We start from the raw sequence: 18,547 nt of genomic DNA on the forward strand, positions 1-18,547 counted from the left end.
CAACACAGAGCTAGACATGGCTAAATCTATTGATTTCAATGGACATAAGTTGATCTATGGTGGATTGAGGTCTATATAATCTAATATTTAATCATCAGTGTATTCTACTTCAGTGTTTGCTTTTTACAAGATAAGTCAGTACATGCTCTAAAAAGAGATAATGACTGTAGTACTGTTCCATATTACACTGGCTATACAGTTTTCTTTGTGTCTGTAATCAATATGTGCAATGTGTTGTTTGTTTTCATGCATCAGAAAAATAAAACTTGAGATTCTTGTGTTTCATCTGATGAATCATTTGCTCTATAATTCAGATTCCATAACACAAAAAAACCCCTTGATGATTACGATCTCAGTACTATGTAATTGATCCTGGCAACAAGAAGTCATTACTTACAAATAAGACCAGGCACATTTTTATTTGTAACCCACTGCATGGCCCCACAAAGCCCTCAGAGTAGCTTCTAGGTAAAAAGCATGGCATATTCTATAAAAACCAGGTTAGATTGCAAGGAAAAAAGATGTTCCCTAAAACAGGTATAAAGTTCTGATTCCCTCCAAATCATTCTGATTATGTTGATGATTTGTCCATAGTTGGTATACAAATAATTTGACAAGAATTTACATGATACATACGTGTGTGTGTGTGTGTGTGTGTGTGTGTGTGTGTGTGTGTGAGAGAGAGAGAGAGAGAGAGAGAGAGCGCGCACGCACGCACGCACGCACGCACAGATAATTAAAGGTTATCTGGGCAATGCCTGTGTGTTCTTACCAGTCACTGTCAGGCAGCTGCTATGAGATATAGACAAGGGGGAAGAGAATATCACTTTTAGGGTTTCTACATGTCCAGGATTGGTCTGGATAGTCCAGGAAGTTGATATCCTGCACAGGATGTAGGAAAAGTGTCATCCTGGACACAACATGTCCAGAAATTAAAGCAGGAAGATTGTTTTAATGAATTTTACCAATTTTTCTGGTGCTTCTCTCTAGGCATTGTAGCTACATTGTTTCAGTGTTCAAAAGCTACCCTGTTACCCTGGATTCCGAGTGGGCGACAAAGTGGCAAATGCGGTTCAATGTTGGCAAGTGTAAAGTGATGCACATTGGTACGAAAACCCCCAACTTCAAGTATATGCTGAGGGGATCTGAGCTGTCGGTGACTGACCAGGAGAGGGATATTGTGGTTGTGGTGGACAGCTCATTGAAACTGTCAACTCAATGTGTGGCACCTGCGAAAAAGGCCAATTCCATGCTAGGGATAATTAGGAAGGGGATTGAAAATAAAACTGCTAATATTATAATGCCCTTATACAAAACTATGGTGTGGCCACACTTGGAGTACTGAGTACAATTCTGGTCATCACATCTAAAAAAGGACATTGTAGAACTGGGAAAGGTGCAGAAGAGGGCAACCAAGATGATCAGGGGCCTAGAGCACCTTTCTTATGAGGCAAGGCTACAACACCTGGGGCTTTTTAGTTTAGAAAAAAGACGACTGCAGGGAGACATGATAGAGGTCTATAAAATCATGTATGGTGTGGATAAAGTGGATACAGAGAAATTCTTCTCCCTCTCACGTAACACTAGAACCAGGGGTCATCCCATGAAATTGATTGCCAGGAAATCTAGGACCAACAAATGGAAGTACTTTTTCACACAACACATACTCAACTTGTGGAGTTCTCTGCCACAAGAAGTGGTGACAGCCAACAACCTGGATGGCTTTAAGAGGGGTTTGGGTAACCTCATGGAGGAGAGGTCTATCATTGGCTACTAGTTGGAGGGCCATAGGCCACCTGCAGCCTCAAAGGCAGGATGCCTCTGAGTACCAGTTGCAGGAGAGGAACAGCAGGAGAGAGGGCATGCTCAACTCCTGCCTGTAGGCTTCCAGTGGCATCTGGTGGGCCACTGTGTGAAACAGGAAGTTGGACTAGATGAGCCTTGGGCCTGATCCAGAAGGGATGTTCTTATGGTCTTATGATCATTTTTAGCCTACTTTCCAGTAGGCTTTTGAGATCATCTAGCATTCCATGTCACCTAGCATTCCATGGAACATCTAGTCTGTCCATGTGTGTGCCCTGCCACCCCAAACAACTTTGCAATGCCTGGACCAATATCAACTAAATTGAGTACAGTGGTAGGGACACACAGGGACATGTCAATGGCATAGTTTGTGATGTCATCCACCCCAATTCAAGATGGTGGATGCACGAATGTTTGAGCTTCAAGTGGGCTAATATGTGGACAATCTAACCAATTTGAACCAAATTTAGTACAGCACTAGTGAGTGACACATAGGGCCATCTCAATGGTGTAGTTTGTAATGATGTCATCCACGCCAATCCAAGATGGCAGAAGCGTGAATGTTTGAGTTGCAAGAGGGCTAACGTGGACCGCCTAAGCGATTTGAACCAAATTTGGCATAGTGGTAATGAATAACACACAGGGGGTTTGCGATGATGTCACCCACCCCAATTCAAGATGGTGGACACGTGAACATTTGAGGCACAATTGGACTAACTTGTGAACCACCTAAGTGATTTGAACCAAATTTGCTACAAGTATAGGGACACACAGGGCGGCTCAAGGGCATAGTTTGTAATGATGTCATCCACTCTAATTCAAGATGGTGGGCACGTGAATGTTTGAAGTGCAAGTGGGAGCTGATTTGGACCAAATTGGTACAGTTGTAGTAACACCTCAACGCATAGTTTGCGATGATGTCATCCACCCCAATTCAAGAGGGTAGATGCATTAATGTTTGAAGTGCAAGTGGGCTAACTTTAGGTCAAACCTATTTAGACCAAATTTAGTCCAGTTGTAGGGATAGCAAAAGGTAGGGAACTTACTAGAACTTGTTAAAGCTAGCGATGGTTTGCTGAAGGCAGCAATAAGACACACCAAGTATAGGGGAGAAATGCCAAGTCCAACTGTATTTAAACAGCCATTTTATAAACTATTATTAAGATAAGCACTTAATACAGGTTTCTTCCATTTCTCACCTGCACTTGTGTTACTGTCATATTTATTTCACATATATGATTGTGTTTATTGAGGTGAAACATTCCTAACCCTCTCCTGTGCACAGAATACTATAGAGAAAAATGTGTGAAATGGTCACCAAGCTCCACTGCCAGGCATTCTTTTCAATCCACGTCAGAAAAGTAGAGTTTTAAAATGTGTCCCCCCCCACTCCCTTTTAAGAGTTCTGTCCAGGAATTATTTCCAAACAAATATTGCAAATCTAGTCCCTATCATTAGCACTATACGCTGTGGAAGGCGACCTTCCTGCCCCGCCCCCCCCCGCGCCCCCCATGCTCTTGCTATGCAATGATGGTGACATCCATTGTCTAATACAGTGACATCACTGCTTACAAGGATTCTCTCTAGGCAATGCTTCTTGGCTACCAGAAGGTAATGAGGGGCCAGCTATAGGAGGCCGTGTGTCACACCAAATGAGAAAGGCGGAAATATATAAAGCCCAAGGAGATATTACCTTGATTTGATTCCTCTCCTCCGCTGCGCTTTCCCACCATTGCACATCATATTAATATGTTCTTAACTTGTATAAATATAAAAGCAATTGACAGAAAACACATTTTATTTTGTGGGCCTTTAGCCTCTGTTTTCAGACACTGGAAACTTCTCTATTTTAATTGGCTTTAGTCATGACATCATGTAAGCAGCTCTTAACAGTCTTCTGACACAACACAGAGCACCATTATGTAAACATATTGTATACCCTACTTTGAACTTTCAATACATTTGGCCACATCTCTGGAATACAAAATCCTGTGAGGCCGCTCTGAGGTAGGGATGTCTGTGTGTGTGTGTGTGTCTGTGTGTGTGTGTGTGTGTCTAAATCTACATTAAGATTTCTGTATCTAAACGTAGCAGTTGGCAAATTTCAAATGAAATTTTTAAAGAGGCAAGATGCCAAATCCTTAATAAGTACAATATGGTTCTTCATGAAGTCACTTTTCTATTTTAAAGCACCCTTTCTCTTAAAGGAATAGTTATTACTTTCCTCTCTTAAAACAGTATTCACCATACACATTCGTACACCCAGAAAAAAACCTGAACTTTCTAAATTGGGGTGTATGGATTTTCCTGAGGTGGAAATTATAACTGTACTCCATTTACAACTTACAGTTTGTGTGCCAATCTATACATTCAACTGGCAACTAATCTAAATGACCCTGGGGGCTCTGTCAGATTGAAAAGTGAACAATCTACTGACAGTGCAATCCTGTACCATAGGCAGAAAATCAGAGGACAACAGCTACAGGGGAGGGGGATCTGTTTCCCAAAGGATCTTGTTTCCAACTTACCCGCCCCTCCAATAACATGGGGGCAATATTGCTGGAAAGAATGAAGGGGACAGGGCAATATGAAAAGACTTCTTGGGGCATGAACAGGGACAAATTGTTTACCTGGATAAGGCCAATGTTACTTGAACTGGCTAAAGTCTTGATCAACTAAACCACTGCCCAGGCTCAGATGGGTACATGTGTTTCTCCCTCCAGCACTTATTCTCTGCAAGAATATGGCTGGGAAATTGAATCTGGGATCCCTTATGTACTTATGTCATGTTGTTTCACTGCATCCTGGAGTGGGAGCTCCTTTAGATCAGATTTCTACAGCTAGTTTTGTAGTTATCACGTATACGGCTGATGCAGGCTGGAAAGGGGGCAAGTCATAGTCTGAGCTTCTGGGAGACTACTAAGGCATCAGCCATGAGCCTGTTTTCTATTTGCTCCTGTAGCTATGTGGTTAGAAAGTTACTCAGTAGAGTGAGAATTTTGGATTCTAATTCTGATGCCTTCCCTTTTGCAAATAAAATAATTGTTACTGGCAGCACATCTAAAATGCATGCTTTGCCCTGTTGGGCTTACTTCAGCTTCGCTCCAGGGGAGGGTTGAACCCCCATTCCTGTTTCCCTCTGCCATGTTCTTTCCCATTAATCTGCTAAATAGCTCGTGCTGTTGGTGAGCCACAGGTTATGGTTTCCACTCTGCCACATGGCCCTTTCCTTTGCAAAAACTTCTCCTCACATGGATACAGATATGGCTGTGTTGCTTAGTGTATTTTGTGATATGTGTTCCCACAGCAGGATGAATTCTTCTCCTGGGAAGCTAATGGGTTCGCCACATTCATCTGAGGGCCATAGGTCATCTTCAGCCTCAGAGGCAAGATGCCTCTAAATTCCATTTGCAGGGGAGTAGCAGTAAGAGAGAGGGCATGCCCTCATCTCTTACCTGTGCGCTTTCCAGAGACATTTGGTGGGCCACTGTGTGAAGCAGGATGCTGGACTAGATGGGCCTTGGGCCTTATGCAGCAGGGCTTTTCTTATGTTACTGTGTGGTCCTGGCTGACTTTTTGGTTAAGGGACAATTTGGCCATAGCTGTGTGTTCATTGTTGCCTTCCCTGTATGGCTGATGTGGGAGTGCTGTTTTAGAGCAACTTCATGATGGCTGGTGATGGAGCTGCCAGAGATGCTGCAGGACCTAGGAGTCTTAGTGGACCACAAGTTGAACCGCAAGCAGTGTGATCCAGCTGCTAGAAAAGGCAACACAAGCTTGGGCTCCATTAACAAAGGAGTAGCAACCAGATCACAAGCAGTCATTGTCCTACTGTGCTGGTCAGGCCTCACTTGGAATACAGTGCCCAGTTGTGGGCACTGCACTTCAGGACTGATAAACTGGAGCAGGGTCAGAGGAGGGCAACCAAGATGAGGAGAGGCCTGGAAACTAAGTCCTATGAAGAGCGGTTGACAGAGCTATAGATGTTTAGTCTGGAGAAGAGAATAAGGGGAGACATGATAGCCGTCTTCAGTTATCTGAAGGGTTCTCTCAAAGGAGAAAACTTTATTTCTGTTGCTCCTGAGGGCAGGACTAGAATCAATGGGTTGAAATTGCAAGGAAGCAGATTTAGGCTAGACCTTAGGAAGAGCTGTTCGACAGCCTGCCTTGTGCAGTGGTGGGCTCTCCCTCTCTACAGGTTTTCAGAGGCTGAACAGCCATCTGTCAGGGATTCTGTAGTAGTTTTCCTGCACTGAGCATGAGGTTGGACTAGAAGACCTCTTTCCAACTCCAACAATTCTGTTATTCTAGGTATGGCTTTATTCCCACAACTATTGGTTGCTTCTGCAATTACATCATGCTGGTAGACATTACATGATGCTCCTAGAACAAGAGCTCTCCAGGTAGTGGGGCCATGTTAACTTATTCAGGTCCACAGAGCTAAACCAGCTGATTATGCAATTGATTTCTGTACTGTAGCCTTAACTCACATACAGTTTGCTATGGGTTCTTGGCTTGCACAGTGGAGTACACAGAGTAGATTATCCTGCCAGTTTTGGCTGCCTTGCAGTCTCCACTAAAACTTTTAATGAATTTCTTTTCAAGCAAATTACAGAAGACGCCCAGTAGCTTATTTTTAAAACCTCAAATGCAGCCTACTTTTTCCAAAATTCTAAAAACAATTAGCCTGTTCTATGCAGCTGATGGTTTTTTTCTTCTTCAAAAAAGTGTTTTTTAAGTTTCCATCCTGGATTATATCAGATCCATCTACTCTTGTAATTCTGTCTGTAGGAGTAACCAGTGGTGGCTACTTCTGGGGAATCTTATAAAGGAGCATGCAAGACATGTGTGCCTTAAAATAAAAAAGGTTGCAGAGCAGCTTTTAAAATGATGCCTGGGGGACTGCAGACAGCAACTGGGTGGCATCTGCTTTGGCAAGCAAAAACCCCTAAGCTGCGAGGCTGCAAACATTTCAGATAAACCAGAAGAGGACAGAGTAGAACCAGGATTAGAACAGACAGATGACCGTAAGGGAGATAGCACACGCCAACACCAGGTAAAAGACTCAGCATACAGGTGTTTATTTATCAATGCCAGAAGCCTCAGAGACAAGATGGGCAAGCTGAAGTACAGTGGTCCCTCTACTTACGAAATTAATCCATTCCGAATGCACATTTGTAAGTCGAAAAGTTCGTAAGTCGAAAAGCGGTTTCCCATAGGAATGCATTGGGAACGGATTAATGCGTTCCGGAGCCTAGAAAAAAGACCCAGACCCCCAGTAAGGCTTGCAAACTGCACAGGAACATTTCTTTTCAAGAATAAACAGGCAGTAAACAGGCAGGCAAGTCAAGGAAACTGCATGTAAAATTTGTAAGTCGAGGAAACCCCATCTAAAAATTTGTAAGTCGAAAAAACCGCATCTAAAACCGGATCTAAAACTGCCGTTTGTAACTCGAAAAATACTTATGTCGAGTAGTTCGTAAGTCGAGGGACCACTGTACTTGGTTGCTAATGAAAACATAGATATAGTAGACATAACAGAAACCTGGTGGAATGGTGAGAACCAGTGGGACACTGTTACTCCTGGGTACAAACTCTACCGAAAGGACAGGGAGGGGAAGATTGGGGATGGAATAGCACTGTATATTTAATAAGGGATAGAATCAAACCAACTAGAAAACCCAGAAGGACCGGTGTCCTCCACAGAATCATTATGGGTGACAATAATGACACTGGTCACGGCAGTGGCCAGGACTGCTTATCATCAGTTTTGGCTGATATATCAGCTATGTCCATTTCTTGAGGTAAATGAGCTTAAAACAGTAGTACATATGCTGGTATCCTCCAGGCTTTACTACTGTAATGCTCTATACTTGGGGCTGCCTTTGGACGTAGTCTGGAAACTACAATTGCTATAGAATGAGGCAGCAGACTGGTCTCTGGGACAAGCCAAGTGGACCACATAACACCTATTTTAAAAGAACTGCACTGGCTGCTGATATATTTCTGGGCAAAATACAAAGTACTGGTTATTACCCATAATCCCTTAACAGCTTGGGCCCAGGGTATTTAAGAGAGTGCCTTCTTTGTCACAAACCCTGCCACCTATTACGATCTGGTTACGTTTGCCACAAGCTCATTTGGTGGCAACTCAGGACCAGGCTTTCTCTGTGGCTGCCCCGGGCTTTGGAATGTGCTCCCTGTTGAAATAAGAGCATCTCCTTTGCTTGTTTTCAGGAAGGCCCTCAAGCACCTGTTCTCACAGGCTTTTATCTGGAATTAATTTTAATAATTTGTTTTAATAACTTGTTTTATGAGATTGTTTTTGTATCTTGTGGAATTTTAATGTTTTTACTTTTAAAATATTGTTTTAAATTTTGTACACCACCTAGAGATGTACATATCAGGCGGTATTAAAACATGATAGAGAAATACATACATACATACATACATACATACATACATACATACATACATACATACGGGGCCTGAAAGGAAATGTGTTACTAGGGACGTGCTATTGCCCTCTGGATAAAAACACTGAGAGTGACCTGGAGTTGGAGAAGCAAATCAGAGGCATCAGAGACAGAGCTGTAATAATGGGTGACTTCAATTACCCTCACATAGACTGGGCAAATTCACATGCAGGTATTGACAGAGAAGCCACATTTCTAGACATGCTCAAAGACTGTGCCTTAGAACAGCTGATCATGGAAACAACCAGAGAGAAGGCATCCTTGGATTTAATCCTGAGTGGTTCCCAGGACCTGGTGTGAGATGTCAGAGTTGCAGAACTATTGGGGAACAGTGACCATAGTGTGATCCAATTCAGCTTAAATACAAGTGGAGAACTGCCAAGGAAATCCAACATAGATGCATTGGACTTCAGAAGAGGACACTTCTCAAAAATGAGGGGACTAGTAAAAAGGAAGCTGAAATGGAAAGTTAGGGCAGTCAAATCACTCCAGAAAACATGGAACTTATTCAAAACCACAATAATAGAAGCTCAGCTGGAATGTATACCAAAAAGGAGGAAAGGTATCACCAAGTTCAGGAGGACGCCAACATGGCTAACAAGTAAAGTCAGGGAAGCTATAAAAGGGAAGAAGACTTCCTTCAGAAAAATGGAAGTCCTGCTCAAATTAAGAGAACAAAAAGGAACATAAACTCTGACAAAAGAAATGCAAGGAGACAAAAAGAGATGCAAAAAGAAAGTTTGCAGAGCATATACCTAGAACTGTCAAGGAGAATAACAAAAACTTCTTTAAATATATCAGAAGCAGAAAACCTGCCATGGAGGCAGTTGGACCCTTACATGATGAGCGCACAAAAGGGATTATTAAGGAGGACAAGGAGATTGAAGAGAAGTTGAATGAGTTGTTTGCATCAGCAGAAGATACTGACCATATCTCCACTCCAGATATCTCAGGCTGAAGAACTGGGCCAATTTGAGGTAAAGAGAGAGGATGTTCTAAACTGTCTTGAAATACTAAAAATCAACAAATTGCCAGGGCCAGATGGCATCCACCCAAGAATTCTGAAGAAACTCAAATGTGAAATTGCTGATCTCTTTACTAAAATATATAACTTGTCCCTACAATCAGGCTCTGTACCAGAGGACTGGAAAATAGCTAATGTAACTCTGATTTTCAAAAAGGGATCTGGGGAGATCTGGGAAATTACAGGCCAGTTTGCTTTACTTCTGTGCCTGGTAAATTGATGGAAAGCATACTTAAGGACAAAATTGTTATAGAAGAACAGGCCTTGCTGAAAGAGAACCAGCATGGCTTCCACAAGTGCAAGTCTTGCCTCATTAACCTTTTGGAGTTCTTTGAGAGTGTCAACAGTCATGTGGATAAAGGTGATCCGGTTGACATAGTATACTTGGACTTCCAAAAAGCTTCTGACGAAGTTCCCCACCAAAGGCTCTTGAGTAAACTTAGCAATCATGGGATAAGGGGACAGGTTCATGTGTGGATTGGTAACTGGTTGAAGGACAGGAAACAGGGTAGGAATAAATGGACAGTTTTCACAATGGAGCGAAGTAAGAAGTGGGGTTCCCCAGGGATCAGTACTGGGATCAGTGCTCTTTAACTTGTTCATAAATGATCTAGAAGTTGGGATAAACAGCGAAGTGGCCAAATTTGCAGATGACACTAAACTATTTAGGGTAGTAAAATCCAAAACAGATTTTGAGGAGCTCCAAAAGGATCTGTCCAAACTGGGTGTTTGGGTGACAAACTGGCAAATGTGGTTCATTGCAAGCAAATGTAAAGTGATGCATATTGGGGCAAAAAACCCCAACTTCACATATACACTGATAGGGTCTGAGCTGTCGGTGACTGACCAGGAGAGGGATCTTGGGGTTGTGGTGGACAGCTCATTGAAAGTGTCGATTCAGTGCATGACAGCTGTAAAAAAGGCAAATTCCATGCTAGTTGTCATTAGGAATGGGACTGAAAATTAAAAATGCTAATATAATAATGCCTATTATACAAATCTATGGTGCAGCCACATTTAGATTACAGCGTACAGTTCTCGTCATGATATCTTAAATAGGACATTGCAGATCTGGAAAAGGTGCAGAAGAGGGCAAACAAGATGTTCAGGGGCCTAGAGCACCTTCCTTATGAGGCAAGGCTACAGCATCTCGGGCTTTTTAGTTTGGAAAAGAGGCAACTATGGGGAGACATGATAGAAGTGTATAAAATTATGCATGAAGAGAGTGGACAGAAATTTTTCTCCCTCTCTCACAATACTAGAAAAATGGGTCATCCCATGAAACTAAAGACAGGGAAATTTAGGATCAACAAAAGGAAGTACTTTTTTTACACATCACATAAATATCTATGGAATTCTCTGCCACAGGATGTGGTGTTGGCCACTAGCTTGGATGGCTCTAAAAAGGGCTCAGAGAAATTCAGGGAGGACAGTTCTATCAGTAGCTATTAGTCTGATAGCTATAGGCCACCTCCAGCCTCAAACGCAAGATGCCTCTAAATACCAGTTTCAGGAGAGCAACAGCAGGAGAGAGGGCATGACCTCATCTCTTGCCTGCTGGCTTCTTAGTGGCATCTGGTGGGCCACTGTGTGAAACAGGATGCTGGACTTCACTAGATAGGCCTTTGGCCTGATCCAGCAAGGTGGTTCTTATGTACTTGCATCCTGAAACGACTCATGTTTACAAAATGTTCCAATGTGTTCAATTGACCTTAACCTACCCCCATAAGTATGCATAATTAAAGTGTTACATCCTTAAGACAGACTTACAAGTAAGTTATGTATTATTTTAAGAACAATGGTAAATTGATTTTAAATCCATCCATCCAACAACAAATATTTATATACTGCTTTTCAACAAACATTTCCAAAGCGTTTACACAGAGAAATAATAAATATATCAAATGGCTCCCTATCCCAAAAGGACTCACAATCTAAAAAGAAGCACACCATAGAAACCAGCAACAGTCACTGGAGGTACTGTGCTGGAGGTGGATAGGGCCAGTTACTCTCCCCCTGCTAAATAAAGAGAATCACCACGTTAAAAGGTGCCCCTGCCAAGTTAGCAGGGGAGTTAACAACACTTAATGAGTCCATATAAAAACAAAACCCGCTCATATCTTGAAAACTCAATCAAAACCCTGCTACAGAGGCACCAATGACCATAAGGAATACCAGTATCAAAATTCAATGAAGCTCTCAGTGAGGTGCCATACAATATTTGAAAACTGACAAGCTGCTTCTTTTGGTTCCTGGATAGAAAGCAATTCCAGAGTTTAATTTCACTTTCTAAAATTAGCAAGACAGCATTACTTCAGACCATTGCTATCCCAACTAATCATGGATTTAAGGGGAGAAAAGAAAGAAAGAAAGAAAGAAAGAAAGAAAGAAAAAGAAAGAAAGAAAGATCACGATGACCTACACTCAAAAGTATGAGCGTTTATTGTAACTACAAATGTAAGGGATCAATGTGAGTTTTAAACCATGTTGATAAAAGAGACTTGAAATGGTCTGTTAATACAGTATACCTCTACAATAATGTCAAACTGTTTGCATCTTCCAAATAATGGGATAAACTTACTTTATTTCTGTCTTGTACAACCAATACCTTTCCAGTGTTGGTATCTAATACAGCACCTGCAGAAGAAAGCATATTATCTATATTCCAGGATAAACTAAACCTATGATCATACGTTGCATTCAAAGCTTTGGATGCACTTAAAGTGTGTGTGTGCAAACCTCGGGATGATGTTTAAATAAGATACACCAATGGTGTGACATCTCTGACCCCTTGTAGCAGAATAACAAACTAACATTTCCTTCAAAGAATTTTTTTTAAAAATCAGATATGATTTTTCTCTGTTACTTACAAAGCCCATAATCTACAACCCTGACACAATCTGAATGTGTGCATGCTTGAATTTTCAGTTAGTTTTAGGCTGGCTACAGGCCTGAGAACAAAGTTTAGCAGGGCTGCCAAAATAAGTGGGGGGCAGGGAAAGGCTTTGCCACCTTAGTTGCTCTGCATTACATGACAATACAGAAATTTAAAAACTGTTTGTAAAAAGTTTAGGGGAGAGAGAAAAATGTACTGTCCGCACCCCACTGCCCAGGCTATGAGGCTTTATTCTGTATCAGTATCTCCTCCTTTTCCGCTATCCACCAGCCCCAAATTTAAAGGCATTGCTACATCAGTGGTGACTTGTGAATGAATGTTTTGCCATTGCCTTAAACAGGTTACCTGCACATTTATCCTGCACAGAGACCTTGGAGACTAAGTTACAGCTACAAAGGTACCCAAGCTAAAATATCTGGCAGAAGTATTTCCATATGTGGGAAAGATTAAAGAATGAGTTTCTAGACTGAAAACACCAAGTCCCTCTTACTAAAGTAATCACACTTCTATGTGTGGGAGGAATATTTTAAAAATGAAACAGCAATCCTGAAGTAAAGTCTCTGAAAGGACATTCCTTAGGAAATTATTCATAAGTCTCCTAGGCTATGTCATACAATGCATATGACTTCACGTTTCCTGCACAAAGTTGGCAGTGTGCTAGCTGGTGTGGAATTCTGTTTAGGAAGCCAAGCAGAAGTTCAGATCAACTTTGAAGTTACCTGTAGGAACACTAAACAAATGTATGTAGGGTTTTTTTTGTTTTTTTTAAGAGAGTCCCAACTAATTTTCCAGCTCAGTTTTATAAGGCATTCAAAGGAATTTATATCCAAAGTAAGTTTAAACATTAGGCTACTAATGCTTCAAAACAGGGGTTCTGGCCGATAGTGTCATCCTTCAAGAAGACCTTTGTGTGGAGATTATATTTAGCTTACCCCCTGTACAGGGCTTCTTTACGTTTCTTCATTAATGTTGCTAATTTCTTCACACTATTCTTTAATTTCTTTACATTTTGCTGCTCCACAAGTGTAGCAGGCTAGCAGTATTTCAAACTTCCTCACAACTGAGAAAGTGTTCACTGCTCCACTTTCATATGTCAAAGAGAAAGTCACCATATTCTCACTGCAAGGGTCCCACAGGGTTGCCATTTTAAAAAAATAATTAATTTTTGTTTGTTAGTCTTGCTCCTTAACATTTAACTATAGCCTAATACCTAGGGGTGCATTTGTCCTGCTTGACCTGCTCAGTTTCTGTGTCAGGCTGATGTTAAGGTACAGGAGCCAGCCCACTTTTTAAAAAAAAGGTTGGCACTCCTATTCCTCATCATGAGAATATGGTGGCTACGTCCTTGACAGAGAAGGGGAGCAGTGAACACATTCCCACTTAAGAGAAAGCCTGAAATACTGATATTTCAGTATTTCAAAAAATATTGAAGCACTGCTTGTGAAGTAGACATAACCAATAGGCAGACAATCTTTCACACTATACTGGAAGATTCCTTCCATCTCTGCCTCTGTGTGCAGGTAGGCTAATAAGAATGTCTGCGAGAAGGGGAGCTAGCCTAAAGGCTGATCACAGAGGCCCTCGTGCCCCTTAGTGTGGCAATGGTGTATTAATTCTGCTGATATTAGTATAAGAACAGCACTCCAAGGCTGCCATTCTATTCACACTTATAGAGAGCAAGTTACACTGAACACAGCAGGGGCTACTTCTGAATAAATGTGTGTAAGGATTAACTGTATGGGTTGTTGGGAGCAGGCCAATTGGAAGAATCAACTCTTTGCCTCTTCGTTTCCCCACAGGCTTAATAGTGCTGAATAAACTGAAACAATGAAGAACTGGAGACGTTTCAGTAAGTCTGCTCTACTACGCTCTGGAATAAATAAAAAATCTCTCTGCAAGATATCCTGCCCCCAGCATAAGTTAGGGGCTGTAGCCTGTAGCTCAGTGGTAGAGCATCTGCTTTGCATGAAGAAGGTCCCAAATCCAATCCCTGGCATCTCCAGGTAGGGATGGGAAAATCTCCTGTCTGAAATCTTGGAGAGCTGCTGCCAGTCACCGCAGAAAATTCTAGGCTAAATGGACCAATGATAGCTTCCTTTGTTCAAGGTTTGAACTGGAGATTCTAGTGCCTCAAGACTTGCATACAGCTTCAGGAGGGATCTCTGGATGATATGATTATAAACTGTAACTCCAAAGTCGTAACTATTACCATGCTGCTTGATACCACATATGGTACCTTACTTTCAGCCTGATCTTATGCATGTTTACTCAGAGGTACTTCATACTCCAATAAAGGCAGTCACTGAGGTTTACTCCCAAGGAATTTTTCATAGCATCACACCCCTAGTCTCACATTTTAATTTAAAAGAATAAGAGAAGAAAAGAGGAAGGAAAAAGACGTCAAACCTATTCTCTCACAGCACTGGATGAGAAATCACCTTTAGTGCATTTGTCAATGACACAAACTGCTTTAACTCTGTGCCAGAAAACAGGGAATGAGAGTTTCTGTTGTCCACTTCATGACTGTAAACTGAAAGATTATTCTAATATAAACACTTTGGGATGCTCTTGAAAAAAACTTTTAAAGATAATTCTTTTGAACGCTCTTTCAAATGGTTCTTAAAAGCCCTAAACAGCTTTGCAACCATCCTCTAAGCTACAAATTAATGTGTAGCAGCATAGGCATTCAAAGCAGTATTTGCTATCGATGTGCACAAAGCGGTCTGGAGGCCCAGTGGTGGGGGGTCATCTTTAAGGAGCAGGGAAGGTGCCTGTTTCCCTCGCCAGTTTCCCCTGCCGGCACTGTCTCCAAAATTGTTGGTGCGGGACAGCAGCATACCTTCCTGCTGCCCCAGTCAGTGTAGTACTGGAAGTGGCTGGTGTGTGTGCACACATCATGCATGCACTGGCCAGTTCTGGTACAACGCTGACTGGGGCAGCAAGGAGGTACGCTGCCGCCCCGTGCCAATTTTGGAGACAGCACTGGCAGGGGAAACGTGGTGGTGGTGGTGGTGGTGGGGTAAGGGCACCCTCCCTGCTCCTTAAAAAGTATCCCCCCACCACCAAACCAGCCCAAATGCCGGTTCGTACACATCCCTAGTATTTGCACCCATCCCTGGAGTTCATTATTATATACAGACATTCCCTGAACTGAACTACATGCCAGGTCAGTTCACATATTGGTTGAAATACTGTGCAACATTCCATCTGCATTTTTACTAAATGTGTTAGGAGTTGTGCAAGAGTCACTGGCAATAATGGCTCTGCATCATGCAACTGCGTATGCACAACTAGGAGTGTGAAAACACAGATGAAACATTACATAGTAATGTTCCTGTGCCATAATTGAAGTGCATCATTCTTGCAAGCTATTCCCATTTCTGGACAACTGTGATGTATGGATATACAGTTCAACGTTCAACTGGCTTTATTTAACCTTTGGCTTCAACTTCTCTAAATCAAACATTGTTGAGAAATATTTAACTTTATTGGGATTGTGCTCACGGTAACTAGCAACAAGGCACTTTTACCAAGAAAACATATTCTTTTCATCCATTTTTGATACTGCATGTTCTAATTGTGGTGTTTCCAGACCATTAGGAAACATGCTCAAACTTGTCTTAGAGAGAAATCCAAACAGAGGAAATTTGTTCTTGCTGCCCTCTACTGATTCAAAGTTATATGCTACAATCTAAACTAGTGTTTCGGTTGTCAAAGGAATCTGAGGGTTTGAAGAAGGTTTCAAACTCTGGTAACAGGGTAATTCTAATCAGTGTCAGTCATGGTTATCACCAGTGCAGACATAAGCAAACCATAGGAAGCAAGGGGATTCACACAACAGAGAAAGGGGAGAGATTGTGCAAGATTGCAGCATGCTTCTGATTTCTTAAAATAAGGAGGAAATTGGAAATGTTACATTTGCAGCAGGTCATAGGAATTTTGCCTGTGATTCTGTTCTTGTACTATTAATTTATTTAGCTTTTTTGAGATCTCTTTAATGTGCAAATATATGTTAAAAACAGGTGTTCAGGATAGCAGAAGTTTCAATGTAAAAGATCAGCTTCATTGTTATACAAAAGTGGCTGAGTGGTGCTCTTAAATCTAACTCAGTGTCATGATTCAGCAAAAGCACTGACCGCAATCAGCCAATCCTATTATAGTGTCAATCCCATTACAAACCCCCAGTCTCTCATACTCAGAGGGAGGGAATAAAATTCCCAACCTCACATGACAGGAAGAGCAACAATAGAAGGGAGAAAATAAAACAACATAAAATGATGTTCATACCCACACTCAATAACCAATGGATTTCATTGCTTCCCTCATTCCTTCTTTATTATTTATTTATATATTAAAACAATGCAACAATTTAAAAACAGCCATAAAATTAAAAACAGACAATTTTTAAAAGCTGAGAAAGCTTGGTTGAAGATATGTGTTTTCAGAAGTTTCTTAAAAATTGCCAGAGATGGGGAGGATCGTATCTCAGCAGGGAGTGCATTCCATAATCTTGGGGCAGCGACTGAGAAGGCCCGTCTCTGTGTAGCCACAAGATGAGTTGGTGGTAACTGGAGATGGACCTCCTCAGATGACTTCAATGGGCGGTGTGGGTCATAGTGAAGAAGACGCTCTCTTAAATACCCAGGGCCTAAGCCGTTTAGGGCTTTATAAGTTATAATCAACACTTTGTATTTTGCCCGGAAACCTATCGGCAGCCAGTGAAGCTCCATCAGCAGAGGAGTAATGTGGTCTCTCTGAGATGACCCAGAGACTAGCCTGGCTGCTGCATTCTAAACCAACTGGAGTTTCCGGACTACGTACAAAGGCAGCCCCACGTACAGCGTACTACAAAAATCAAGTCTGGAGGTTACCAACAAATGTACCGTTTTGAAGTGATTGGTCTCAAGAAAAAGGTGTAACTGGCGTATCAGCTGAAGCTGATAGAAAGCACCTCATCAGCATACTGGTAGTGGTGTGCACGGTTTGGTCCGGAGGCCATTGACAAGGCCTCCGGACCGGTCCGGAATCCCCACGGTTCGGTTTGGGAGGGCGGGGGGAGTTTCTCTTTAAGGGGTGGTGGTAGTACTTTCCCCCCCTGCCGCTCTTCCCTCTCCGGCGCTGGCAGTTTCCAAAACGTTCTTGGGGCGGCAGAGTTCTTCCCTGCTGCCCCTGCCCCGTCGTTGTCCTTGCTAGCGTAAAAGTAGACAGAGCTGGTGGCGCGCATGCGCCCTTTGCGGCGCGCGCACTCGTCCTCGCCACGCGCACGCACCAGCAGCGGGGACAAACACGCGCGCTGCAAAGGGCGCACGCGCGCCACCAGCTCTGTCTACTTTTATGCTAGCAAGGACAACTACGGGGGCAGGGGCGGCAGGGAGGAACTCTGCTGCCCCAAGAACGTTTTGGAAACTGCCAGCGCCGGAGGGGGAAGAGCGGCGGGGGGGGTAAGTACTACCACCACCCCCTTAAAGAGAAACTCCCCCCCGTGCCGGACCGCGGGAATTCCTGACCATGCACACCCCTACATACTGGTAACACCCAGCTCCAAATTCCCTGATGATCTCTCCCAGTGGTTTCATGTAGATGTGAAAAAGCATTGCAGAAAGCCTTGAGGGATGCCATACTTAAGCTCAGATCTCAAAGAGCAACAGTCTCCAATCGACACCATCTGGAACCTGTCCAAGAGGTAGGAGCGGAACCACTGCAAAACATTCCACCCCCAACACCCACCCTCAACATTCTGCGATGTTCCAGGAGAATACTCTGGTCGATAGTATCGAAAGCCGCCCAGAGATCCAAAAGGACCAACAGAGTCACACTTCCTCTGTCAATTGCCAATTGGAGATCATCCATCAGACCGACCAAAGCAGTCTCCACCCCATAGCCTGCCCAAAAACCAGTTTGAAATGAGTCTAGATAATCAGTTTCCTCCAAGACTGCCTGGAGCTGAGAGGCCATCACCCTCTCAATTACCTTGCCCAGCCATGGGAGGTTGGAAGTGGGAGCTTTGACATTTATAGTTGGGTACAACTGTTCTATATACATTAGGGATGTGCACGGAACCGGTTTGGAGGCCCTTTATGAGCCTCCGAATGGGTTCAAAAGACCAGCAGTTCGGTCGGTTTAAATGTGTGGGGTGATAACTTTAAGGACTGGTGAGGGTGCTCTTCTCCCCCCGCCCCACACATTACCCCCGCCAGCACTTTTCTCAAAAACGGTCCTGCTGGGGTGGCAGTGTACCTCGCCACCCCATAACGTTGTGGACACACAGAGCACTTTGTGACATGCCCGCGAGCAAATGCAACATGCGCACATGCAGCGGCCACTTCTGGTCCGTGATGTACCAGGGCA

The 18,547-nt window shown here is 42.8% G+C and overlaps 1 protein-coding gene across 1 annotated transcript in view; it reads right to left on the reverse strand.

The window, feature by feature from the left end:
- The window catches only part of NUDT6 (nudix hydrolase 6), a 28,222-nt gene that overhangs the window by 7,937 nt on the left and 1,738 nt on the right, over positions 1-18,547 (reverse strand). The window contains exon 3 of the mRNA XM_053256593.1: positions 11,885-11,940. Within this exon, the coding sequence (XP_053112568.1) occupies positions 11,885-11,940 (56 nt within the window). The remainder of the gene's footprint in view (positions 1-11,884; positions 11,941-18,547) is intronic.

Source organism: Hemicordylus capensis, chromosome 5, assembly GCF_027244095.1.
Source record: "Hemicordylus capensis ecotype Gifberg chromosome 5, rHemCap1.1.pri, whole genome shotgun sequence".
Lineage (NCBI taxonomy): Eukaryota > Metazoa > Chordata > Lepidosauria > Squamata > Cordylidae > Hemicordylus > Hemicordylus capensis.